At 44.6% G+C, this 27,176-nt stretch overlaps 2 protein-coding genes across 5 annotated transcripts; one reads left to right on the top strand and one right to left on the bottom strand.

Moving 5' to 3' along the window:
• The first annotated feature begins 227 nt into the window (after positions 1-227).
• LOC110490197 (interferon regulatory factor 5) lies at positions 228-9,103 on the top strand. Of its 3 annotated transcripts, none has more exons than XM_021563443.2 (10): positions 229-594; positions 2,521-2,562; positions 2,818-3,055; positions 5,077-5,269; positions 5,457-5,485; positions 5,598-5,625; positions 5,748-6,227; positions 6,799-7,188; positions 7,538-7,659; positions 7,741-9,103. In XM_021563443.2, exons 3-10 carry the CDS (start codon positions 2,879-2,881, stop codon positions 7,927-7,929), a joined length of 1,608 nt encoding a protein of 535 aa, XP_021419118.1. In that variant the 5' UTR covers positions 229-594; positions 2,521-2,562; positions 2,818-2,878; the 3' UTR covers positions 7,930-9,103. The 3 variants fall into 3 exon arrangements, with proteins under 3 accessions (XP_021419119.1, XP_021419118.1, XP_021419120.1); XM_021563445.2 differs by having other exon boundaries at positions 230-594; positions 5,077-5,263; XM_021563444.2 differs by lacking the exon at positions 2,521-2,562 and having other exon boundaries at positions 228-594.
• On the bottom strand, positions 9,008-26,265 carry LOC110490196 (transportin-3). Of its 2 annotated transcripts, none has more exons than XM_021563442.2 (23): positions 25,993-26,265; positions 22,482-22,682; positions 22,053-22,126; positions 21,622-21,778; positions 20,954-21,097; positions 20,467-20,642; positions 20,128-20,266; positions 19,905-20,051; positions 19,597-19,704; positions 19,383-19,474; positions 19,090-19,229; positions 18,596-18,787; positions 16,354-16,445; positions 16,136-16,212; positions 15,910-15,970; positions 15,494-15,634; positions 13,680-13,796; positions 13,497-13,591; positions 13,099-13,255; positions 12,674-12,841; positions 12,290-12,402; positions 9,974-10,065; positions 9,008-9,832 (listed from the first exon to the last, which is right to left on the bottom strand). In XM_021563442.2, the coding sequence occupies exons 1-22, from the start codon at positions 26,104-26,106 to the stop codon at positions 10,005-10,007; spliced, it is 2,766 nt and encodes a 921-aa protein (XP_021419117.1). In that variant the 5' UTR covers positions 26,107-26,265; the 3' UTR covers positions 9,008-9,832; positions 9,974-10,004. The 2 variants fall into 2 exon arrangements, with proteins under 2 accessions (XP_021419117.1, XP_021419116.1); XM_021563441.2 differs by having other exon boundaries at positions 9,303-9,832; positions 18,596-18,805.
• Positions 26,266-27,176: the final 911 nt, after the last annotated feature.

The raw sequence follows: 27,176 nt of genomic DNA, 5'->3' as shown, positions 1-27,176 counted from the left end.
ATACTTGAGTATATTTTAGCAATTACATTTACTTTTGAAACGTAGGTATATTTAAAACCAAATACTTTTACTTAAATAGTATTTTATCTGGGTGACTTTCACTTTTCTATTAGAGGTATTTTTACTTTTACTCAAGTATGACAATTGGGTACTTTTTACACCACTGAAAATGTATACATTTCCAACCACTAGGGTAGTAGTAGTAGCCTATCGAAAATGAAACAATGTTTGCATATTACTTCTGTCTGTCAACCGGAAGGGTGGTATCTGGGCAGGTTCAGCAAACACACAGGCACTACGTTTGTTCATGTTTAAAGTCAAATCATGTTTGGCCGCTGTTTGTGGAAAGTTTTCTGAATAAGCCTGGGACTTTCTGACTGTCATTCTCCCACACACTCCTTTGAACTTGTGACGGTGTTGGGCAAGGTTTGTGTCAGTTAGACTACCAAGTAAAAAGCTTACCTGTGGCGGCGCGCATACTCTCTGCCTGGCCTGTTTCTGTTTGTGGAAGGAGGGATCACTACAGTCAGCGTTCTTGAACTCTTCGATACAAGGGAACGAAATCATTTTGTGGAGAAGACATATCGTTAAAAGGTGGGTGCCGCTTAAAGTTGTACTTGTTTCCTAAAACAACTATAGTAGCCTATTGAGATTTTTTTTCTCAGACCGATTACAATTTTTTTGTTATTTGAAGATTGTTTACATGATCATGTCAGTGTCAGGCAGGCGGCCCATTTTCAGCTTTTGTCGGTATGTGTTTTCTTTTTAAATCAACCTGTCTTCTGCACACCCTGAATGAAACCTAGTGAAGCTATTCCTGTTTTAATATGTTTAAAAAAATGTAATTATAGAGTTTAGACAATGTAATCCAGGCTTGTGCAATTATTGTTAAGTTCTTAAAATTATTGGGAAGTCCCCTTTTTAAAGCACACCATGTCCCCACCAACATTGTAGTTACTCCACAATACTAACCTAAATGACAGTGAAAAGAAGGAAGCTTGTACATAATAAAAGTAATCCAAAATATGCATCCTGTTTGCAATAAAGAACTAAAATAACACTGCACTAAAAAGCTATGTATTGAAAGTGTTGTGTTTGGGGCAAATACAACACATCACTGAGTACCACACTTCATATTTTCAAGCATGGTGGTGGCTGCATTATGTATGGGTATGCTTGTCATCAGCAAAGACAAGGGAGTGTTTTTTTAGGATAGAAAGACCCGGAATAGAGCTAAGTACATGCAAAATCCTGGAAGAAGACCTGGTTCAGTCTGCTCTCCATCAAACACTGAGAGACAATTGCACCTTTCAGCATCACAATAACCTAAAACACAAGGCCAAATATGCACTGGAGTTGCTTATCAAGGCAACATTAAATGTTTTTCCAAGAGACCTAGTTACCGTTTTGACTTAAATCGGCTTGTAAATCTATGTCAAGACTTCAAAATGATTGTCTAGCAATGATCAACAACCAACTTGACAAAGCTTGAAGAATGAGGGGGGGCTAGTCCTCTCTCTCTCTCTCTCCTCCCCCTTGTCCGCAAGTTGGACAATTTAGCATTTTTCAAATACCTGAAACAGCCTTCACCTGCAATCTAGAGCCATAATCATTATTCTTAATTCTATGTAAAAATTAAAAAAGCATGTACAGTATTTTGAGCTGCCTGTGTCCCCCTGGTGTTTTTATTTATTTTAAGAAATATGCTTCTCTGGAATTCTGCAACAATCTGTATGAAAGATTAAAAGGATTGTGAGTCTTATTTAGTAATTGCTTGCTTTTTGAAACTTTAACCACCTTGCCGGCAGGCATGCCAGCTAAGAGAAAGACAAGCTAGCTACTCTAACTTGATTGATAGCCTGAAATAACTTATTGGTAGCTAGTTATGAGGTCGGAAAAAAGGCAAACCTATCTGGACTAGTTATTGCCAAAAATAAACACATGCCCCCTTGCACCTCCTATGGCCATGATGTCTCTGCACCCAGTTGTTGTTCTGTGTTGCATACTCATTAAAGTTACCTTGCCCTTTTCAACTCGTGTGTGTGTGTGTGTGTGTGTGTTGGTACAAGGGCTCAGAAGGACATTTGTGGCAGCCTCGGGAAGAGGACATATTATATCTAGATGCATTAGTTTGTCTCAGCGCGTCCAGTGGCAAATACAAGTTGGCCTTATATTTGACTCTGATGTGCTGCTTGAGACAGAAGTTGGTCTTTGGCCGTAAAGGAGCTACCTGTAGACCTCTGTGTTCATATGATCTCATTGTGTGACAGTGGACTCTGCATCTGTGCCCGGAGGTCCTAGGCTTGTTGTCCTAGTATCAAATCCATCATTTTAGGATGACAAAAGCAAATTTGGGACTGTCATGAAATGGAGTAAAGGATTAAGGAATAGCCTACAACTGTTGCATGTTGTGTATGTTAATTCATTTAACTCTGTGGTGATTATTTTTTTTTTTTATTGCCTTGAAAGTGTGTTTGTTCTGTATTCTTCAGCCACAGAACACTTTTTGTTTCCTCGCAGATCATTTCCTAAACAGGCCTGTTGCCATCATAAATAAAAACGGTAAATCTGACTTGTTGACTACTCTCTCCACCTTCGTACCTCTCTTTTCCCCACCCATCCTCTCTCCATTTTCCCCAGCCTTCTTCCTGCAGATGGTAGGGAGAGTATCTTATCTTTCAACCCCCCTCCCCCACATTCCCCTACCCCCATTGCCTCATCACCCATCTGAACCATTACTATCGTATCACGCTTCAAGACAATCCCCCAGTGCCCAATCACCCATCTTAACCATGACTTTTCCCTTCACCTTTCCAGCCCATTCACTCACCCACCCCCTCTGAAGCCCTTTTCTCCTCCCTGCGTGGTGCTCTGCCCAATGATGAGTGTGCAGCCTCGGAGGATCCGCCTGAAGCCCTGGCTGTTAGCCCAGGTGAACAGCGGGAGGTACCCCGGCTTGCAGTGGCTCAGCCCGGACCACCGGATCTTCCAGATCCCCTGGAGGCACGCCACAAGACACTTGCCCACCTCTGAGGAAGAGAACACCATCTTCAAGGTGAGAGGGGGGGATCCATATTGAGAATGGCATGACCGATCTGGATACTTCAACTCTATGTCGTCATTCTGATATCACAATGTAGTTAGACCAAAGTTCTGCTTACTTTGTGTACTTAGATCAACTTTTTCTAGGAAGTAGCACATTTCAAGAGTATTTCTAAGGTACTCAGTTACTATGTCACCCAACCACTTCCTTATCCCATTCAGCGATAAATGTATCAACTGTTTTAGTGTACTGAAATAGCCTTAGTTTCATTTCCACTGAATCTCTAGTGTCAAACCTCTCTGCGTTTTTTGATCTCGTGTGTAAGGATGTCCACATGATATCCACTGCACTAACTGCAGCAATAGCCTACTCCCTGCCTCTTTTGACTAGCCATTTCCTCATTAGCCATTACCCTGTTCTTCATTTACCGTGCATTCGGAAAGTATTCAGACCCCTTGACTTTTTGCACATTTTATTACATTACAGCTTTATTCTAAAAAGTATTAAATTACTTTTTTGCCTCGTCAATCTACACCAGTACCCCATAATGACAAATCAAAAACGTTTTTTTTTTTTTTGGGCAAATGAATAAAAAAAAAAAAAAACGTACCTTATTTACAATAGTATTCAGACCCTTTGCTATGAGACTTTAAATTGAGCTCAGGTGCATCCTATTTCCATTGATCATCCTTGAGATGTTTCTTCAACTTGGTTGGAGTCCACCTGTGGTAAATCGAATTGATTGGACATGATTTGGAAAGGCCCACGCCTGTCTAGATAAGATCCCACAGTTGACACTGCATGCCAGAGTAAAAACCAAGCCATTAGGTCGAAGGAATTGTCTGTAGATTGCCGAGACACAGATCTGGGGAAGTGTACCAAAAAAATGTCTGCAGCATTGAAGGTCCCCAAGAACACATTGGCCTCCATGATTCTTAAATGGAAGAAGTCACCAAGACTCTTCCTAGAGCTGTCCGTCCGGCCAAACTGAGCAATCGGGGGAGAAGGGCCTTAGTTAGAGCGGTGACCAAGAACCCAATGATCACTCTGACAGAGCTGCAGAGTTCCTTTGTGAAAATGGGAGAACCTTCCAGGACGACAACAATCTCTGCAGAACTCCACCAATCTGGCCTTTATGGTAGAGTGGCCAGACGAAAGTCACTCCTCAGTAAAAGGCACATGACTGCCCGCTTGGAGTTTGCCAAAAGACACCTAAATGACTCTCAGACCATGAGAAACAAGTTTGAGTTCTTTGACCTGAATGCCAAGTATCACATCTGGAGGGAACCTGGCACTATCCCTATGGTGAAGCATGGTGGTGGCAGCATCATGCTGTAGGGATGTTTTTCAGCGGCAGGGACTGGGAGACTAGTCAGGCTTGAGGGTACATAGAGATCCTTGATGAAAACCTGCTCCAAAGCACTCAGCACCTCAGACTGAGGCAAAGGTTCACCTTCCAACAGGACAATGAACCTAAGAACACAGCCAAGACAGCGCAGGAGTGGCTTCGGGACAAGTCTATGTATGTCCTTGAGTGGCCCAGCCAGAGCCCGGACTTGAACCCGATCGAACACCTCTGGAGAGATCTGAAAATGGCTGTGAAGCGACACTCACCATCCAACCTGACGGAGCTTGAGAGGATCACCCCCAAATCCAGGTGTGCCAAGCTTGTAGTGTCATACCTAAGAAGACTTGAGGCTGTAATCGCTGCCAAAGGTGCTTCAACAAAGTATTAGAATGTAGGGTCTGAATACTTATGTAAAATGTGATATTTCAGTTTCTAAACACCTGTTTGGTTTGTCATTATGGTGTGTGTGTGTATTGATGAGGGGTGAAAAAAACAATTTAAGGCTGTAATGTAACAAAATGTGGAAAAATTCAAAGGGTCTGAGGACTTTCTGAATGCACCCTAGTTGTGACTAATTGATTTGAAGTTAATTTAACCCTCACCCATTTGATTCCATTCAGATGTGACTCCTTCTCTAATTCATTCAAATGTAACCTCTTCCTTGCCTCCCCCTCTCTTCCCCCAGGCCTGGGCTCTGGAGACAGGGAAGTACCAGGAGGGTCTGGATGAGCCGGACCCTGCCAAGTGGAAGGCCAACCTGCGCTGTGCCCTCAACAAGAGCCGGGAGTTCAAACTGAAATACGACGGCACCAAGGAGACACCCGTCCAGCCCTACAAGATCTACGAGGTCTGTGACCAGCCCTGCAATGGAGGTAAAAGTGCGTGCATAAGCATGCAGGCTCATTGGCAGCTTTGCAAGTCTTATCTGATTTGTCTGTCTTCAAATGTAATTGAGTTCTTTAGAATAGCTTTGTTGAACTTGTCAAATAACTTCAGATATTCATGTTTTGTGAAATTATTGAGATTTTCATGTTGATGGCATATTCCTTTTTAATTTGGTTTCAGACACCGTTGATGAAGATGAGGAGGAGGAGGTAAGTGTAGAAAAGTAGACAATTACTTTTTCCATTATCTCAGAACAATCTGAGAACAATACCCATGTATCAGCTTTGTTACATAAACATTCAATCTTGTCTTTGTTTTCAGATGCCGAATATTGTTGACCTCTCCATTGGTAAGTGTCAATACACCTTTGCTACTGAGCCATCTGTGAATTAGGCAGAAACCCTTTTTGAAATGTCACTATTGACATTATGCAAGGTCTTATGTGTTTGTTTGTCCTCTTGTCTCTCCCAGACCCCAGAATTAGTGACCCACGCAGTTATCAGGCATTCCCTACCTCACATGGGATAGACGTTCCCTTCAGCTCCCCCCTCAATGACAGATATGGCACCTCCCACCACACCCCTATGTACCCCAGTCCCAACATGCACTCCAATCCCAACGGGGCCAATACCATGGCAGCGGATCTCCCTCAGCCAACCATGGCTCCCCCAGAGTTTTCTTCCCACGTTCCATTGGTGGTGAAGTTGGAACATGGGGTCTTTGTGCACCATGGACACGCAGAACCCTCCAACGGCCTGGGGATGGGTGGAGGGAGCATGCAGCCTCCTATGGTCACTGAGATGGCCACCATGGTTCCTTCTGCTGCATCTGCGGCTCCGGTTGCCCCTCACCCAGGTGCCGCCCCAATGGAGGCCATGTCCGGAGTCCAGAACCAGGAAGAAGGGCAGGCGGTGCCACCCTACAAATATGACCTGCTGAACAGCCTGCCATGTGAGTGGAGTAGCACCCATGCCTTGTTGAGGAGAATACTGCTTTATGTACTTTGGATTTACTTTGGCAGTCAGGCACTTCTGCAATAGTTCCTTGCATGTTATCCAAAAAAAATATTCATTGTAATTCCCCTAACCATGAAAACAGGGCGTCAACTTTATTTGGTTTTGCTGCATGCAACACAATGCCAACATTGTAATCCATTCACTCAAAACTGTTGCCTCCGATGGCCTATAATCCATCAAATGAGTCAATCAGGCATTAGTGTAGTTGTCTGGAATAGCTGTCTGCCTGTCACACCCATCAAATGAAACACACTGGCAGCTGTCTGGGAGTGTGGGGGACGGTAAGACAGGTTCTGTAGTTAATTGGAATAGGCAAAATCGAGTTTTACCCTTTTGTAGCTAAAGCGGTAATGTGTCATTCATTGATAAACACTCCTTTTTCAGTCTTATGATAACTTGGTGTCAGAATACTGTTAGGCATGATTAGAAAGAGCTATATTAAATGTTGACTATTGTTGAAGTGCTTACAATTCTTCCAACACTACATTATTTGACTCTGGTTTCAGTGACTGACCTAGACATGAAATTCCAGTATCGGGGTCGCAAGATGGGCTCCCTGACGGTGAGTAACCCCCAGGGCTGCCGGCTGTACTACGGCCACTTGGAGCCCACCCCGGAGCAGGTGGACCTGTTCGGCCCTGTCAACCTCAACCAAGTTCTATTCCCTGGCTCGGCCGACATCCAGAACGAGAAGCAGCGGTTCTACACAGAGCACCTGCTGGATGTGATGGACCGAGGCCTGATCCTGGAGATCTGGGAGCAGGATATATACGCTATCAGGTTGTGTCAGTGCAAGGTGTATTGGTCTGGGCCAGGCGTTGACGAGCAGGGGCCTCCCAACCCTATGGAGAGGGAGAGGAAGTACAAAGTGTTCAGCCTCAATAACTTCCTGCACGGTGAGTCAGTCTACCCATTTTATTCCTTGGTATTTTAGTCATCTAAGGCAGCAGTTTCATCATGTTTGAATCCCCAACTGACATCAATTAATCACAACACCAAATGATAGTGTCAGATAACGTTGGACTCCATTGTCATGATTTTTCAGTTCACTTGAGGCTGTCTGAGTTTCAATTGATCCCTGAATATTTCAGTCACAGGCCCTTTCTGTGAGTAAGCTCTTGAGTAGTACTTATTGCTTGTACTGCTATTGTTGCACAGCCCAGGCATCTACATGGATTAGCTGTAGAACAGATATCACATTACAGGAGATTCTTTCTTTCTCCCTCTCGTGCACACCAACAACAGGGCTCATCTTGTTCCAGAAAGGTGAAACTCCCACCCCACCCCCGTTTGAGCTCTGCTTCTGCTTCGGGGAGGACTGGCCAGACCAACGGAAACCCAAGGAGAAGAAGCTCATCGTTGTGCAGGTGAGCAGAACGAATTGACCAGATACAGTACATACACGAAATGATCACATTGACCCTCCCGTCCATCCATTTTGTGTCCAGGTGGTCCCGGTGGTGGCGCGGATCCTAACAGAGATGTTTTCTGGAGATCTGTCCTGGTCCACAGACAGCATCCGACTGCAGATCTCCAACCCAGACTTGAAGGACCAGACGGTGGAGCAGTTCAAGGAGCTCCAGAGGCTTCTCCAGAGTCAGCACGGCCTGGGTCCCTGGGCCACCAACGGACCCTGAGTCAGGGGCCTCTTGCTGGGTCTTCAACAGGGCCTGTCCTGGATCAAGGCCTCGACTGCTCATGGACTATTAATAGCACACTGCACTTGGATTAACAACCTTATTCAACATTTTGTGTGTGGGGATATTAGCCTTCTTTCAACCCTGAGCCTCCCTCATTCTATAGAATCTTCATCCAGCCAGAGCCTTGTATCTAATCTTAACTGGATCTTGGGTAGAACTACTTGTACATCGTCAAAACCCAAACTGCTCTCTTTTTTTGGTCCCTTAAATTATTTTTTGGAATTTCAATAAATACCATTGCAGTATTTTTTTAATGGTGGCAGGTATTACTCAATTGTCACTTTAATTTCTATCAATTTTCTTTCGCAGCCACCTTAATCTACTGTACTAGAACGTGGCTTTCTTGAGAATGGACACTTTTTTTTTTTATAAACTAATAAACGACTACGTTAATCAGCAAAGTGGTAATTTATTCCATGACCAGACAATTTTGTACTTTTTGCTGTGAATGGGGTTTACGTCAAGGTTGTGAATGGGTGAAAGCATCTACTGGTATTGTCATTTCACCCTCAGATTCTAGTGGGGGAATTCCAGAACAGTGAAACAACTACCTCCATGTTCACTTTACAGCTGGAAGGGAACCTGTTTGACTTGAACACAGACCGGGTTGTATTGTGGACATGATCCAAAACATGGACTTGGCAATGAGGGTGAACCAGTCAGCAAATTACCCTTGGAAGGGTGGTGAGTGACATATGGACTTCTACATGCAGTCACTGGAAATGTTGATTGTGAATGGGATTGAAAAGTAGGGGCTTATTAACATGTGTACGGTATGGTTGCATGTGTGGAAATGTCTCTGAATATGTTACAGCAACAAGCATGTCGGCATCTGTCTGGACATTTAAGTAGAACACAACACCTAAAAAAAGTGTGTACGCATGTCTGACGGACAGCAGTGGCTCTGCAACAAATTACACCTTGGCTAACTGGTTTCTGCCAGAGGATGAGTGGGGTTGTGGGTCTGGGATGAACAAATGTCTAAACTCTAAAACATGATACAGACAAGGGCACGTTTGTTCCTCACTGTCGTTTTTATTGTTGTTCACAACATGACGGTGTCTGCCTATCCAAGAATGGACGATGCCAGAGGTGGAAAAAAAAAAAAAAAGATACTATTTGCCAGAGTCCCACTCGACCTGTCACAACTCTCCTTCCCTGGCAATAGAGAACAGTAAAACTCCAGCCAACACGTTTAAAAAGGTCAAAGGTGACGCCAAATCTCCCAGCATTCCCTTCAACCATTTCCTAAATTCCTCCACAAGGCAGTGGTGGCCAATTTGTGAAGGGCATCGTGGGTTTGCTATTTATTTTTCTATATGGCACCGACAGCAAGACCATGTTAAAGTTCTAAAGACACATCCATGAAAATAAATCATTTCTCAATTTAAAAACGTACAAGTCTTTTTTTGATGCATTATGATTTGCAACCAGGCACATCCTTTGTTTTTTTTTTCTTTGTTTTTTCCCCTTCCCTTGTTCTTTTTGAAGATGGATCCAGAACTAATCCCATTCCATTTCTTTGAGTCGGTGAATTCTCGTTCCTCCTTGGACATGCCCTCCTGCCCTGCCCCCTTTCAACCCTCATGCCACCTGTTACTGTGGCGACAGTGAGGCAGGGGAGCGGAAGGGGGGCGTCTCTTCTCACACGGCCAAAGTCGAAGGCGCGTTTCGTTTACGGGTTCACCCTGTCACTCCAATCCTTGCGATGCGTCTTGATTGGCTTTCCACAGTGCCAAGTCCCGCCCATCTGTCCAGTAGGAGATCCCTTTAGATTCTCGTCTGCTGCGGTCTTCAGCCTCTTTGCCGTCACCTCTGAATGTTCGCCAAAATATTTAACCTGAGGAAGAAAAACAAAGGCGATCTTACTGACACTACCAACGTAAATACGATCAGATGGTTTTTTTGGAACCATCTAAAGACATGGCACCAGAGGAGTCTGTCGATCCCAGTGTGGGGGCTGTTTGGGTTGATGCTGTACCTGGTGTTCTGGCAGAGCTCTTTGGGCGTGGCTATCGGAACAATCTGGTGAACTCCCGGATAGCCCAGCACACCTGCTTACACTCCTCTGCACTGGATCGATGGACAGATTGAGAAAGAGCAACGTTATTAATTTGGTACATTTACATGTTAAAGGTTATTTTCAAATTAAATTTTGAAAGAAAAGGTCATTGAACATTCAGGCTCGCCATTTAGTCAAGGTCACTTTATATTAATCTGAACTGAAATGAACCCATGTCTAGCCTGCAGTTTGTCTCACAAGACTCCTACTGTGAACAAGGTGCTCCCTCAGAAATACTAATCGGATTCCTGCTTACAAGCCAAATTAAAGCAGGAAGCACCAGTGACTATATCAATAAAAGAGGCCAGATGAAGCAGATGCTCAGCTACAGGACTGTTTGGCTAGCACAGACTGGAATATGTTCCAGAATTCCTTTAATGGCATTGAGTAGTACACCACATCTGTCATTGGCTTCGTTGACGTCGTCCTCACAGTGACCGTACATGCATACCCCAACCAGAAACCATGGATTACAGACAGCATCCGCACTGAGCTAAAGGCTAGAGCTGCCGCATTCAAGGAGCGGGACTCTAAACCGGAATCTTATAAGATATCCCGCTTTGCCCTCCGACAAACCATGAAACAGGCAAAGCATCAATACAGGACTAAGATCAGGTCGTTCTGCACAGTCTCTGACACTTGTCAGATGTGGCAGGGCCTGCAAACCATTACAGACTACAAAACGGAAGCACAGCCTACTGGACGAGCTAAACTACTTCTATGCTCGCTTCGAGGCAAATAACACTGAAACATGCATGAGAGCACCAGCTGTTCCGGAAGACTTGATTCACAAGGCCGTAGGCCCAGGCGGATTACCAGGATGTGTACTGCGAGCATGCGCTGACCATGGCTGCACAGCCAGGCAAGACTCCAACACCATCATTAAATTTACCGATGACAACAGTGGTAGGCCTGATCACTGACAACGAGACAGCCAATAGGGAGGAGGTCAGTGACCTGGCCGTGTGGTGCAAGGACAACCTCTCCTTCAACTTGATCAAGACAAAGGAGATGATTGTAGACTACAGGAAAATGAGGACCGAGCACGCCCCCATTCTTATCAACGGGGCTGCAGTGGAGCAGGTTGAGAGCTACAAGTTCCTTGGTGTCCACATCATCAAACTAACATGGTCCAAGCACACCAAGACAGCCGTGAAGAGAGCGCAACAAAACCTATTCCCCCTCAGGAGACTGAAAAGATTTGGCATGGGTCTTCAGATCCTCAAAAGGTTCTCCAGCTGCACCATCGAGAGCATCACTGCCTGGTATGGCAACTGCTCGGCCTCCGACCACAAGGCACTACAGAGGGCAGTACATCACTGGGGCCAAGCTTCCTGCCATCCAGGACCTCTATACCAGGCGGTGTCAAAGGAAGGCCCTGAAAATTGTCAAAGACTCTAGCCACCCTTGTCATAGACTGTTCCCTCTGCTACCACACGGCAAGCGGTACCGGAGCGCCAAGTCTAGGTCCAAGAAGCTTCTGAACAGCTTCTACCCACAAGCCTCCTGAACATCTAGTCAAATGGCTACCCAGACTATTCACATTGCCCTCCTCTCTCCACTGCCACTCTGTTATTATCTATGCATAGTCACTAACTCTACCTACATGTACATGTACATACTACCTCAACTAACCGGTGCCCCCCACATTGACTCTGTACCGGCACCCTCCTGTATATAGTTATTTTGTTTTTACTTCTCCTCTTTAATTACGTGTTACTTTTCTCTTATTCTTATCCATATTATTTTAAACTGCACTTTCGGTTAGGGGTCGTAAGTAAGCATTTCAGTGTAAGGTCTACACCCGTTGTATATGACGCATGTGACAAATCAGATTGGATTTTAGCTGTCATCTATCTGAAGCACCCATTCCCTCAGACACTGCGTGGGAGGGAGGGTGGAGCGCTGGAAAACTGGGGCAGGGAAGGGACGCTTCTAGGCGAGCTTGAACTTGTGGCAGGGAATCCATGAGGTTTCCCTACTCCGGTTTCCCAGCGTTCCACTGGAGCAGCTTGTTTGAGCACGCCCAGTGACACGAGCTCTTCCCAGAGTCAGAACATCAACAGCTGACAGGGAGTCAACTACTACGCAGAGTTTCACCTGACATAACTCCTGAACCTATGAGGACAACATGTGGCTAATTAGATCATTTCTGGAAGGAATGCACCTGATGGGTACAACTGCACCAGATTACACTTGAGAAGCATGGAATGGGCGTGGCTGTGATATGCTCACCTGGTGACCTGCTTGTGGAAGTCTGTGAGCTGTTTGTGTGTGACGGTCACCGCCCCGCCTGACGTCTCTTTAGGAAGCCCCTTCAGCGCATTCTCCAGCCAGCGGCAGAACGTCTAGAAAACATGTCCGCAACGTTAAAAGCAATGCAATTGAAGCACTCCAACACTTATCTCATGAGTGAAAGTGCTGTCATGCCAATGTCATTGTAAGTGTGTGTGAATATGAATTGTGGTCCCTGTTGAAAGATGTTCTCTTATCGCCATCTTGTGGTATGACAGCGAGCACCTGCTGAAGACACCAGTGTATGTGTACAAGTACTGTCAGAACCGAAAGAGCTAAGTGTGTGTGTGTGTGTGTGTGTCAATGTACGTGTGAGAGACTCACCGGCCTGTCGAACACCATGATCTCCCAGAGCACCTCAGCCACATCGGGGAGTGTGTAAGGTGGCAGGCAGAAGCAGCATGTGTGCATGAGCTGGGTGACCAACTGCTGCCCGTGCTGCCCCATGGCCTGGCCTATTAGCTGCTTCCGCAGCTCAAAGTCATCCTCGTGCTGCAATGGGGGGGGGAAAAACATGACAATCTGACTGACTTGTTATTCAGAGGAGACTTGATTGATCGTCAAACAGTGAATCCCCGTGTTTGATGGGACATGTTTGAGCAAGGCGAGGCACAGATTTGCTCATCTTGATGACATAAGGAATAATTTGGGATACAAATATAATTTGTAGATCAGGGATTCTGTGCATTCTGCAACAGAGACGTCAAACAAACGGACTTGAAATAGATTGACTGTTGGGACGGACTCACGTCGTTGCTGACGCCCGTGTGGATGAGGTCTCTGACAAACTTCATGACGCTGCAGTTGGCATCCCGGTGGTCCAGTGTCGTGGCCGCGATGGCACACTGGATGATGTGAACGATGATGCCACTGCTGAGCAGGGTGATGGGACTACGCTGGACAAACCTGCAGAGAGAAGAAGCGAGAGAGAGAGAGAGACACGGGAAGACAGACATGTCAGAGAGAGAGAGAGAGAGAGAATCTTCTTTATAACCTGAATGCCGTAAAACAAGAATGCCAATGTCAGGTCCCCAGCAATGGTTAGGTTTCATTCCTGCCACTCAGACGAGACCCGTTGAAATTAAGTGAACTATTTATTTTGGAGGGAGAGGAGCAACAGTTTAAACTGTGTTCCAGTTGATCATACCTGGTAGCGAGTCTGAAGAGGTCATCTACTGTGTCTGGGTGGTTACGGAGGCCGTTGGTCTGCTCCAATAGCTGGAAGGTGGGCATACAAAGAGCCTACGGGTAGAGAGAAGGGACAAAGTCAGTTCAAAACCAATAACAGCCAGAGTTCCACCGCCACTCTAGTGAACTATGCCTCCCCTACCTGCAGCATGTCCAGTAGACCTTGTCTGCAGCCCTCCTCCATGCCGTACTCATCCACCAGGATGCTGCCCAGATACAGGAAGCAGGAGTGGGGATACACCTGATACACACTGACCATCTGAAACACAACATCTTCACATCTTTACACCTGGTACAAACTGACCAGGGCTTGACATGAACTTTTGTGACTGAATTTGTACCTGTCCAAAAGCTCAGTCTGTGTGCCCCCCCCCTCCCTTCCACACAAAAAATATATATAACACCAAGGCCAAAAAGTTTCCTGAAAATTGTGTTGTATCATGCAAGGAACCACTTCCCAAAATAACATTCATTGTAAATCACTGGTGTTGACAATGGAAGGCTGCTGGTCTCTGATCCCATGTATTATATCTCCTACCATTGGGCCTTGAGCATCCCCCACAACGTAGAAATACTGCACTGATGAGCTACTGGATAAAACACGTGGTTCGTCAACCCTCCATCTGGAGAACTACTGGGGGTGCAGGATTTTGATACAACCCTGCTCAAAACACACCAGTCAGCTTATCAAGGACCTGTTGAGCAATGTGGTGTGTTCGAACAGGAAAGGAGCAAAATCCTGCACACCCAGTAGCTCTCCCAGATGAGGGTTGGCCACCCTGCAACATTACAATTACAACCAAATACTTTGTCTTTATAAAATTATTATCTTCATTCAATGAACCAGGGATTAAATGGTTATGGTGGGCGAGGTCGCCAATTTAGAAGTTAGAATCTATTTGTAAGGTTAAATTATTTTAGTGTTCAGGGGAGATCTTGACAGCACAGGAGTTACTTGTCAATTAGGCTATTCTAAGAATATTTCTTAGTTTTGAACAGGGGAGAATCCTAGACAATTTTGAGCGAGTGAGACGGTTTTACAACTGGAGAATGCAGTATTGGTTTCATCAACTGCATGTTGGCCATTTGCGGTTATAGTGGAAAGTTATTTTAGGACGCCAGACATGACATTTGATGCATGCTAATAGTTAACTAGCGAGATCTAAATTCAAAACATTGTGTAGTTTGGCTGGTTATCTAGACTGTCTTTTGCATATCATTATTTACCTGCGGCGCAAAATGTCACTCTCCGTCTCGCTCTCTCCCTCCCTCCCTCATCCGGAAACTGGCACACCGCTGACAGACACCATTACTTTACCAGGATTCTTGTTACTGACCAAACATTTGCTACAACTGGGCAAATTGCTCAGTAGCTATTACCAACAAGTGTTCTAACGCGGCTCGCTTTGACCTCAAAAACGCACCTCGCCTGTCAGTGCAGGCCTCCGACGTCTCTGCAGAGATTGGGAGGACAGTGAGCAAAACATCGTATCCGGATGACTGTAATCAAGTTATGATCGAAGTAACCTAGTTGTTTCATGATGATTGTTTGCAGTCGTCAATTCAGACCACTTTAAATCTGCTCGTCCGAATGTTTTTGTTTTGTTAAACTTTCCCCCGAGCAAGCAGACAAGCGTTAATGTTAAGTTCCGCTGACCATCTGAAAACACACACATTATATTAAGGATCTATACTAGAGTAAAAAATTCCAGTAAATTCCCAGAAATCTAGATTCAAGAGAGAATAATCAGAAAGCCAGGGAATCCCATCAACCCAGGGGTTTGGAGAAGTTACAACCCTATACTGGACATTCAGCCTAACTGTCAGTCACCAGCTGCCCTGGGCTCAACAAGCACCCGGTGGCAAAGGATTTTGTGTACACAAATAACAGACGCCAACCAAGATTGATCCATCTGTATATGGGGCGTATCGTGAACCAAACACAGGGACACGCACCTGTGTGACGAGTGGCTGTAGTAGAGAGGCAGAGCCCTTGCCCACGCAGCGCACAGCAAACCGCAGGCAGCGACAACAGCGCTCCACGATGCGGTTATCAGCCTGGTGTGTGTTCAGAGTCTCTGATAGGACCGGCCAGATCTACAGAGAACCAAGGAAACACCCAATGCAGATTTAGCATGAGAAGCTGCGGGAATGACTGTACTCAATCATGGCCTCAAGTTGAAGTTAAAATCTGCAAGGGAGAGAAGAATCAGGGTAGTTGAGCGCCAGAATAGCCCCATTTGAGCCCCATTAAAACGAAGTCGACTTAATGGGTTGAACAAAGCAGGTTGTATGCAATGGTAGCTTTGTCCAAACACCAAAAAAATTGCTATAAAAATCTAGAGGGTGAAAAAAACGGACAGTTGCTTTACCTCCTGGATAACTTTCTGACATGGGTGTGTCTGTCCATTCTCTACGATGGGGTTTGTGTGTCTGGGGGGAAAAAAACATTAAGATTAAAATTTCTGCTTAAAATATTAAAACAACCAACCCAAATCATCATATCTATATAGCAGCCATATAGCTACATAAGACATGACCTGTGCAACCAGGATATGTATATATAGTATAAATGTGTTATAAATGGGTTGAGCGTACCGGAAGATGACGGCTAGTCTGTCCAGCCAGACAGTGGGGTCAGCAGCTTTCCCATTCCTGGGGTCCTGAGAGAGAAGCTGAGGATAAGAGACAAACAAGCAAACCTGTTGGTATTACACAAAAACCCAATCCACAAAACTGTTACACTACAATAGTGCTACACAATTCTACTAAGGTACCTCACACACACATAACCAAAACGGCAGAACAACACACACCTTTTTGAGGGCCATGACCTGCACAGCACACAGGTCACTCAAACACTCAGCGATCTTCTCCAGGGGCAGGCGAGCCAGGACCAGGGCTGTACCTGCAAGGTAAAACAACCAGCATTACCACGGTGACAGAGCAACACCACCGTTTAATACAAATCAACCTCAGTAGGCAATCAAAACAAAAAAGACAAACGGAACGTCGAGCCACAGTCCAGAGAGAACAAATTGCCGACAGATATGGACCAGCAATTGAGAGAATCGTAAAAACAAGAGATTGAAAGTGAGAGACAGAATAGAGACGGAGCGGAGCAGAAAGGTGTCATGGTACGGTGACGATTCATGTTCGTTTAAATCTGCAATTCTCCCCGATGGGGCTGTAGTGGAGCAGGTTGAGAGCTTCAGGTTTCTTGGCGCCCACATCACAAACAAACGATCCAAAACACACCAAGACAGTTGTGAAGAGAAAACACCCTTTACCCCTCAGGAGACTGGGAAGATTTGACAAAAAGTTCTACAGCTGCACCAGAGAGCACCCTGACTGGTTGTATCACCTGCCCTACCTCCAACCACAAGGCACTACAGAGGGTACATCACTGGGGCCAAGCTTCCTGCCATCCAGGATCTCTATACCAGGCGGTGTCAGAGGAAGGCCATAAGAAAAAAAATTGCCAAGGGCTCCAGCCACCCTAGTCATAGACTGTTCGCTCTGCTAGGGGACGGCAGGCGGTACCGGAGCTCCAAGCCTAGGTCAAAAAGGTTTCTAAACAGCGTCAACCCCCCCCCCCTCCCCCCCAAGCCATTAGACACCTTAACATCTAATCAAATGGCTACCCGGACTATTTGCATTTTCCCCACCCCATCTTTACACGGCTGCTACTCTATCCCTGCAGTGTCACTTTACCCCTACCTACATATTACCTCGACTAACCGGTGCCCCTGCCACATTGACTCTGTACCACAACCCCCTGTATATATAGTCTCATTACTGTTATTTTATTGTTGCTCCTTAAATTTGTTATATTGCTATTTTTTCTTAAACTACATTGTTTGATAAGGTGCTTGTAAAGTAAGCATTTCACACCCGTTGTATTCGGCGCATGTAAAAAATACAATTGGATTCGATTTTTGATCCCTGCACAGCCTCAGGATACAGATCCTTTTTTGAACATTTTCGAACCTCGAATTATGATAAATGCACCAATATTAAAAAATGAAATACATCTTTAACATTACTGGGTATTTTACCAATAAAATGGTCCGACGGTGAAGTGGAAATACGCTGTATTCATATCCCAAAATAAATACATTCTCACTACAATATAAAGTTACCCAAATTAGAGAAGATGTTGCTACCATGGAAAGGACAACACCTGTCTATTTGAGGAGAAAAAAGTATGTATAAAAACACCCGATTAATTATTTAGTCATATCCCAGTTGACCTTTTTACTCATGGCCCTACCTACACTCAATTACTTTTTATTTTTATTCCACTTCATTTGGAACGGGCCCTATTTGTATGAATAAATACGAATTAGGAAGGCAGAAACGACTAAATATTAAAGCATTGGACCTCTCACTTTCAGCATACAAAATCTATACTTATACCCGAACTGGTTCTCTAGCAGATTAGTAAGAATGGCTCACCCAGTGTTCAAGAATGACCTTTTTTTTTTATCTTCATTCAGATTACAACTTCACACTTTCTGATATTTTTAAAACAAGACATAGAAAGCTGGTTTCAATTCCGGTTTAATCCACCAGAAAAGACAGAACAAATATTTCATCTATTTTGATGTCTTCACTATTATTCTACAATGTAGAAAATAGTAAAAAATAAAGAAAAACCCTTGAACGAGTAGGTGTCCAAACTTTTGACTGGTACTGTATGTAAGTGTATATATGGCAACTAGAAGTCAAAACGGGATGATCTTCAGAGATAGATGGGAGGGGTTGAGGGTAGCTGAAGGATGGGACTAAAAAAACAAACAAAAGGTACAAATATATTGTGTACGTAAAAGGTTAATAGTATGTATAAGCTGGAAGTAGAAGTATCGTTGTCCATTCATTTACTACAATTAGGGGAGGGGTGGTAGGGTTAGGGGAAAATACAGATACAAAATAAAGTGGGGGATTGAAAATACAGACAATTACACAGATAGATTGTGGCTTCTATCTGCAATATTAGATCTGATCTACACCTTCATTTTTACGTAAAAAAATAAAATAAGGGTGGCATAAGGTTACCTTTGAGGAGGCCTACGGCGGCTTCGGTCGTCAGGGCGAAGGAGTCGAGGGCACGGGCGATGTCCAGCAGGCCCTGGAAGTGCTGGGCCATGTGGTCCCGACACACAGAGCAGATGTTATGGATGGCCTTGGCCGCCACGGAAGCCAGGGTCTTCTCCCTCAGGCCCTTCATCAGGTAGTTCAGCACGGGGTCTGTGACATAGAGCGGGGCTAAGGTCATGCACACATCCAGAGTACGCAGCCAACAGAGGCGCACAGACAGAGGCGCACATTCGTAACACAGCAGGGACATAACAAAACAGAGTGACAGGCATTTGACACAGGAAGGAACAAGGAATGGAAAAATAACAAAGAAAAATGACAAGGAAATGGAGACGAGCTCAAAACGAGGGGCATACACACACACAGAGATGAAGATGAACCTCTAAATTGATGAACTCAATCACTCAGGACCCGAGCTAAGATATTGACCGTAGCGTGACGACTGAACCTACCTAGGAACCGCGGGTTGCGGTCAACGACCTCGCTCATCTCCCCCACCAGCTCAATGCTGGTGTAGCGCACGGCGATATGGACAGTCTCTGGCAGCAGCACCACCTGCTCTAACACCTCTGTCAGGGTGGGGTTGTTCTCACTGACAGGGGGGGAAGCATTAACACGTTACACACAAACACCTTGGGGGAAGGATATACAAATCAACAAGTAGCTGTACACATTCTACACGGTGGGGGAAGCGATTTAGTCATAGCACATTATTACTCATTAACAGAACGAAGAGGACACTCACGGGTCTACACTCTTGGCGATGGCGGCCATGATGAAGAGAACAGCCTCAGTCACCTCCCAGGGAGGGTTCCCTTCTTTTAGAGTGGAGTACAACTGAGAGAGCAAGAGGGAGGAAAGGAGAGAGAGGGGGGAAAAAAGAGAAGGAAGTCTGTATAGATTGTCATTTGTCTTAATGACGTCATTTGAACTTCTAATTTCCAAAAAAAGGTAGCTACCTGGGAGAAACATTCCATGGAGCCCACAAGGAAAATTACATCCTTCACAAGATCAGACACCCTCATCCTGAACTCCCCAAAGTCATCAGTATCTTCTGGGATGCCCTCCTGTGGATCAACACAAAAGTAGAGAAGGAATGAATGATATAGTGCCGCCAAAGTTAAATGATGTACTGAACTACTTAATGAGATGCACATGGTTATGGGATTCTACAAATCAGATATGACACCAGAAGAGTATTGAGGAGTACGGTCGGCATCACTGGAGTTGGTTAAGGACTCCTTGTCATGTGGCGGGTGGTCCTTACGTGGTCGGGGTCTAGTTGGCAGTGGCGGGCCAGGCCGTGCAGCAGTCTCTGGATATAGGGTCTGAAGATGCCGTGGAGGGCAGGGTCGTTGGTCTTATACAGGTTCTCTCCCAGACGATACCAGAAGTTAAAGGAGATCTCCACGACCTGAGATGAACCAGAAGAGAACTTGAAATCCACCCAAAGCAACAGAGTGTGTGTGCGCGCTCGTGTGTGTGTGTACCTCATATTGAGGGTGTCCTGCACAGATGAGCAGTAGCTCAAGCGTCCGCAGGTCTCCCATGCCCTGGCCTGGACTCCTGACTGTAGTCTCCAGAAACGTCTCACACAACTCAGTGAAGATCCTACAGTAATTCAACACTCTGAGAACAAAAGGAGAAGGAGAGACTTGTGGATAAAAGTGATCACTCTTTTCTTCCACACAGAGGACAGCAGAGAAGAGACAGAAGAGCTCAACATCAAGAGCAAAGGAGAGGAGGGATAGATTTGGGGCAGGAAGGGGTGTGGTGATTGGATAGGTGATCTTGGTGTACGTATGAAAAGGGGAGTAGCGCGCTCGTACTTGTCGAGGTCCTCCCGTGCCACGGCCATGTGGTAGGCTGTCTCCAGCGTGAGGACGCCCTGGAAGAGCTGCAGGGCCAGGGGCATGTGCGTGTCCACGTTCTCGATGGCGTACAGTGCTGAACACACGCAGTCGGACGCGGCCTCGTGCAGGTTGGTGGACGTCTCGTCTCTCTGCTGCAAAAAAAATACAAATAAAAAAGAGAGAAAACAGTACATCAAAGAGATGTTCAGGCTGAAAAACATAAACCATGCACTGTGCATATAAGTATTCTAAACCAGCATAAATTATTCCCCCCCATGGCTGCATAAATAAAGGTTAGGAACAAATACCGCTACAGTGTTGAGACTTTGGGAGTATCCTAAAAGTTGTTTGTTTTCGGGAGTGTGTCACTAGCACTGTTAATTTGTGATTCCAAAATGCGATGAGAGAGAGCGTGAGAAAGCCAGACAAACAGGGAGAGAAAGAGACTGAGACACAGACATACCAGCACTTGGAAAAGGACCATGAGGAGCTGGTTGTTGGCCATAAAGTTGCTGTCCAGAACTCCCAGGTTGAACCAGCTGCCCAGACAGCGGAACACCTTGATCAGCATTTTCTCATTGCTGCCAGACTTCTCCACACACGTCATCTGTAGACAGAGTGACAACACACACACACACGAGCTAACACAGACCCTTATCAAAACCACAATGCTGTGTCCAAACGCACAAGGAAGTTCACCCAACAAAACAGTCACGACAGGTGTAATCAATATTGACTCCAGGCAAATTGTTGATTGTAGGTTGACGTAACCCTCAACAGAAACAGTATAGTTCTGTTTCTTTTCTGTTCGTTTTAGGAGGACAACTCCTACATTTTTACACTTAATCCTCACAAACATCTACAGTCAACCTTAGACATTCTGCAGAGAAAGATATACTACAAAGTGAGCGGTTCAGTTTGTCCCTCTAAGGTAGTAGTTGAATAGCTTTGTGATAATGAGGCTGTACACCCCAGGGTTTTAAATTTAGATAATGAACCCATGGGAGGTCTGCTTATCCAGTAAGGGGGAGTGGTGGCGGATGCTCTAGTTTAGACCAGCTTAATCAGGTGGGTAAAATAGGCTAGTATGTGAGTGTTGGCAAGAGAGAGAGGAATGGATAGAACTCTCACCAGTAGGGTAACCACAGTACTGGAGTAATAGGCCAGGTCCTCGATGATCTCTGTCCTGCGATTGGCGCCGATGCGCAAGGAGCGGCTGTGGACCTCCTCGGGGAGCACTGTAAGGATCTCTATCAGAAACGTCATGGAGCTGACGTCATTGCTATACCTAAGAAGAAAAAAAGAGAGCGAGACGAAGAGAGAAAGAGGGGCAAGGAGAGTGGGAGGAGAGACGGCAGCAGTCGGTTATGAGAAAATTAGCATGAAGGAGATGTATTTTAAGCTTAATGTCACCTCAAACATACCATCTCATTAACTGTTTTCAATAGAATTCAACTTTATAGAACTCCCTACAGCGGTTTAATATCCTGTAAATCTTGCATTCTGTTATCCACAGTTGTGATCCGAGATGGGTGGTTGAGCGCTAATGGGAGGGGTCTTACTTTTCAATGAGGGTGTGGACACAGCCCTTCCAGGAGGCCATCTGTAGGGCGAGGTCTGCAATGGCCAGAGCTAGCTGAGAATGGGACAAGAGGAATGGGACAGGAGAAATGAGACAAGCAAACAGGAAGAACTTGTAAGGATTAGAGTATCTTAATGCCACGTAATATTGTACTTGTTAAATTGTACCACAGCTACTCCTCTGTAGTGGTACATTGGGGTAAATGCTATATTTCTATTGTGCATTGCTAAGCCTTTTGGGACATTTAGATGGGCAGTGGGACATTCCTTGAGAGCATTCTAGGAGCATAAAGTCTGCAGACAGAAATCCAAGTCATCCTGGAGTTTCAGTGGTCACTGTGACAGGGTGGACAATAATTGGATGGAAGGGCGTTACTCCAAGTTACATCAATGGGCGAGGCGGCCATTACCTGGGTGACGATGATGGGGGAGAGGTCTTTGAGGCTCTGTATGTGTGAGAGCAGGGAGTCTCGGAGGGCGATATGGGTCTCTGGGGGAAGCTCAAAGAACGACATCTGGATCTTCATCTTCATGGTCTGGGCGGCAAAGTAACAAGATTCCACGTCCTGTTTCAGCTGGAGGAGCTGGTCTGCCAACTCCCACGCGTACATCTGCGGGGAGGGGAGACGGGGAGAAAAAGTTGGCGCCACCAACTTTATTCAGACAGTACATATTCATATTCATTCCTTTACACTTGTGTGTATCAGGTAGTTGTGAAATTGTTAGGTTATATTACTTGTTAGATATTACTGCATGGTCGGAACGAGAAGCACAAGCATTTCGCCACACTCACATTAACATCTGCTAACCATGTGTATGTGACAAATAAATATGATTTGAAGGTTACCGAAACAAGTAAAAAAAACAGGATACTGGTTATACCCGCCAGATTTACACACACCGGCCCACACGGCTAAATGGTCTGTAAAGGATACCCAGGAACAATCAACTGACTAAACAGGGTGGAAAGGACACATTGATGGGGAGAAAAAGTTAGCAGGACTTGTAATAAAATAGTTTATAACATTCCTTTCTGTAATAACTGCTAGTGGCAAATATGAAAATCAAATCTTATTCCAAAATATAAAAAAAAAACACCAATCATTGTTTGTTTAACCCCCCCCCCCCCCCAATCATTGTAGGACTTGTAATAAAATAGTTTATAACATTCCTTTCTGTAATAACTGCTAGTGGCAAATATGAAAATCAAATCTTATTCCAAAATATTTAAAAAAAACACCAATCATTGTTTGTTTAACCCCCCCCCCCCCCCAATCATTGTTTGTTTAACCCCCCCACACACACACACTTGTCATCCCAGGACAGTCCCGTATTTCAGGCCCATTTCAAGTGTCCCGACATTTCTCTCTACAAAAAAGGTCCTTTTGTCAGCAAGACACATTGTCAAAAAAGTGTCACAACAAAAAGTCCCTGTTCATCCACTCCATTAGCCTAGGCTATAACCCCCTAAACAGACAAGATCCACACTGAAAAATAGACAAAACAGTTTGACAAAGAGCATATTTTCATCGGAATAATTAAGCATAGGCCTACTCACAAAACATATGTAATGGCTGTAATTCAACACCATGCAGTGCTCAATGTGGAATTGTTCATCCATTTAGAAAATTACAATGAACAGGCAGAATAAACTAAATCGAACATCCGTGTATCGAAGTGACAGATTGTGGTTTGTAACCCCGAAGAGAAAAAAAAGGAGGTATTTCAACTAGCCACATTGAGCCCAGTTTCAAATGATCACTGAGAATAACTGTTGCAGACTTGAGATGCGCGTCACTTCTGTTATGTTACATCATGATTTTTTTACTGTAAAATAAGCGTCGACTGTGATAAGGTCTCGGGAAATAAGCGGGGTCTGCTAAATTAACAAAGCAAGGCTATGCAATTGCACAGCCATAGGCTTCTACAAGAAAGTGCCACTGCTGAGGTTACTGCCTTTTAGGAGACTGTTCCACAATATAATATAAATCAGTTGATATTAAGGTTTCGTTAACTTGCTATAAATTGATAATATATACGAGGCAATTTAGCAATTAGGATTAGTTATCTGTAATGTTATGATAAATTAAGCATTGTTGCGCAATGTCGGCATAGGCCTACAGGAAAAATGTGAACATTGTATTTATTGCATTTTTTTTAAATGAATATTTTTTTTCCCCATTCAAGAACTCAAAACAATAACGTGAGTACTCGAACAGTCAAAATGTTTTTAAATGACCATCCTAGTAAATGGATCACTATGCTTACATTCTCAATTCTGCGTCCCTACCGACACAAACATATTTCTAAACCCTAATCAAGCAAAGACCCAAAGGGAGTAGGCCTATTTACAAATACAGTAGGCCAAATCGGATATCCTTCCTATGAGTTCACCATCAGGTGTCTTTAGCTAGCTCCCTTCATAGAGCTCTTGTTGCCTTAACCAACAGTTGGTCAGCTGTTAGATACCCTGGAGTATGGTATAAGGACTGTAAAGTATAACCTGGTAAAATGTGTATGAGAATTTATATTGCAAAGTTTAACAGCCAAGCCCCTTCCCCATTTGTCCCCAGTATGTCCTGGCAGCCAGGGTAAAAAAGCTGCTGACAGCACAGACCAGTGCTCATCACTCAGATGGCTCCTGCTCTCCCAAATTAGACCGTTCAGATCCCCAAGTGCCAGCAAACTCAGGAAGTTGCTGGTGTCACAGTCTAACGTGTTTTAAAACGTGTTCAGCAACATTGCATTTTTTTCTTAGAGAATCAATATTTGACTTTGTGAGGCCCTTCTGTGGGAACTGCATGATAGTGGGGGGAAATAGCGTTTTTGAATCCAGTTACTCTCAATGCAACCTGCGGGCAGGTCATTGTTATATAAATTATCACAGTAATAAATTAAAGTTGGTCGAAATACGTAGCAGCAACATGTAGGTGGGCCGTATTTCAATCACCAATTGTCCGATGACAGACAATGATTGCATTTCCTGCAGGAGTTGAGGCAGTAACCAATGAATATGCGGAAACCAGACCGATGCAGCACCATGGGAGGAAGAAAAAAAACAAACAGATGCGGAAATAATAAAGACGGCTAACGTTAACCAGCGGCACATACCATTTACCCAACAGTATCAACACAAATGGAAGTTGTTAGTGTAACTAGCCAAGTTAACGTTCGCTGACTGACTCAAAGCAAAAGCCTCCATGGCAATATCGTTAACCCGCTAACGTTATCTAGCGAGACAACACGCCCCTCTACTTAGCAATTTAGCCATATGTGGCTAAAACTGCAAGTTTGCTAGCAAGTATTGGACGCTATCATGGTAGCCACCCTCGCCTCGCGCTCTTCCTGTGCTCTGACCGGCTAACGGCGCTGTCATTAGCGCGAGCTACATATTCTGTAAAAGACAGCTACTGTAGTTGGCTAGGGTTAACTAAACAACTAGCTAGCAAAAACTGGACGTTAACTAGTTATCTGCTGTGTGTGGCTAACTAGCTAGCATTTTAAAACACTATGGATCGTTTGACTACACGCGAGAAAAAGCTGGCTACTGTTTGCCCTCATTATCTTCGTTGCACCGAGAAATCCCCCATAGATTTATCCCCGTTTCCATTTGACAGTTACTAGCAGGCTAGCAGTAGAAAGGGGAACTGTGTGGCTAATGCTAACTAGTTAGTTATCTAACAAACTAGCTTGACTAAGCTAACTAGCTAATGCTATGCAATGTGTTGCTAGCTAGCGTGTGAATCTATGCTCATTCATTCGCTGTTGGGTTAGCATACACAAATCAAATGGTTTTATATCACCACGCTATTACGCATTCTGATGCAATGTTTTGTTTTCGGCCTCACACGACCTGCCTAGCAATGTCTTGTTCTAGGCCCATTCCAAGTCCCCCCCTCCCCATCTCTCAAGTTTACTTACCGATCTCTGTAGCTCCCCCAGCCACACAGAGGCTCGCTCTTTGCCGGCGGGGTCCGGATCATGATAAAGAGCCTGAACAGCTTGATACACAAGTGCGACTGTCGGTTTCTCCATAGCGCTATGCTACGTTCCGGGTTACAGTTTAGGGTAAAAGCGAAGGCGCTACAAGTTCCACAGTTTATGTTCAGACGGGGTAATATTTATTCGTTAGTTGTGCTCGCTGTTCCGACCGCCATCTCAATCGCACACAGGTTCCCCGTGTGTGTCACCAGCAAACGCCCCCGTCTAGAAATACAGTTACAGGAACTAAAAGCTATACTTCACATATTCGGGGGACACAATGGATCTCTTTTACTGTTATTGTAAAACAAGTAGTAAAAACGAGAAACACCATATCAATGTAATTGAATTGATAGTTACAATGTATAATTATGTAGCTAGGCGGTATGTATATTTATTTTGTAAGAGAACCCCAATATACACTGAAAGACCACTAGATGTCAGCAAAGCGCATGATTTACAACAGTTGTTCTCAAACTGGGGTACATGTAGTAAAAATACCTATTCATCTGTGCTAGGAGTACCTACCTGGTCTATCCACAGGAGGTGTTTGGGAATATGCATAATAACATTTGCTTAACTATCAGATGGTCATGAGGGGGTACTTCAGTTCAGACTGAGTGAAATGTGGTTATAGTAACCAAAAAAAGGTTGAAAACTACTTACAGCAATGAACCAGATACATCAAATCTAATGTTATTGGTCACATACACATGGTGAGCAGATGTTAATGCGAGTGTAGAAAAATGCACTGTTCCAACAGTGCAGTAATATCTAACAAGTAATCTAACAATTCCCCAACAACTGCCTAATAGACACAAATCTAAAGGGGTGAATGAGAATATGTACATATAAGTATATGGATGAGCGATGGCCGAGCGGCATAGGCAAGGTGCAGTAGATGGTATAAAATACAGTATATACATGTGATATGAGTAATGTAAGATATGTAAACATTATTAAAGTGGCATTATTTAAAGTGGCATTGTTAAAAGTGACTAGTAATCCATCCACTGCTGGCTTGCTTCTGAAGCTAAGCAGGGTTGGTCCTGGTCAGTCCTTGGATGGGAGACCAGATGCTGCTGGAAGTGGTGTTGGAGGGCCAGTAGGAGGCACTCTTTCCA

Source organism: Oncorhynchus mykiss, chromosome 15, assembly GCF_013265735.2.
Source record: "Oncorhynchus mykiss isolate Arlee chromosome 15, USDA_OmykA_1.1, whole genome shotgun sequence".
In the NCBI taxonomy this organism is placed as follows: Eukaryota; Metazoa; Chordata; class Actinopteri; order Salmoniformes; family Salmonidae; genus Oncorhynchus; species Oncorhynchus mykiss.
The sequence above is the reverse complement of the archived record's forward strand: the minus strand, read 5'-3'. Positions and strand labels throughout refer to the sequence as shown.

What these genes read in the sequence shown, in the direction of transcription:
- LOC110490197 (XM_021563444.2), top strand. Translation starts at nt 2,879, where the DNA reads ATGATGAGTGTGCAGCCTCGGAGGATCCGCCTGAAGCCCTGGCTGTTA. An exon ending in AAGAGAACACCATCTTCAAG is followed by an intron (nt 3,056 to 5,076) that starts GTGAGAGGGGGG and finishes CTCTTCCCCCAG; the next exon opens with GCCTGGGCTCTGGAGACAGG. An exon ending in ATGAAGATGAGGAGGAGGAG is followed by an intron (nt 5,486 to 5,597) that starts GTAAGTGTAGAA and finishes CTTTGTTTTCAG; the next exon opens with ATGCCGAATATTGTTGACCT.
- LOC110490196 (XM_021563441.2), bottom strand. Translation starts at nt 26,106, where the DNA reads ATGGAGAAACCGACAGTCGCACTTGTGTATCAAGCTGTTCAGGCTCTT. An exon ending in GTCCACACCCTCATTGAAAA is followed by an intron (nt 21,779 to 22,052) that starts GTAAGACCCCTC and finishes TTTTCTTCTTAG; the next exon opens with GTATAGCAATGACGTCAGCT. An exon ending in ACACGGGCGTCAGCAACGAC is followed by an intron (nt 12,842 to 13,098) that starts GTGAGTCCGTCC and finishes CCCCCATTGCAG; the next exon opens with CACGAGGATGACTTTGAGCT.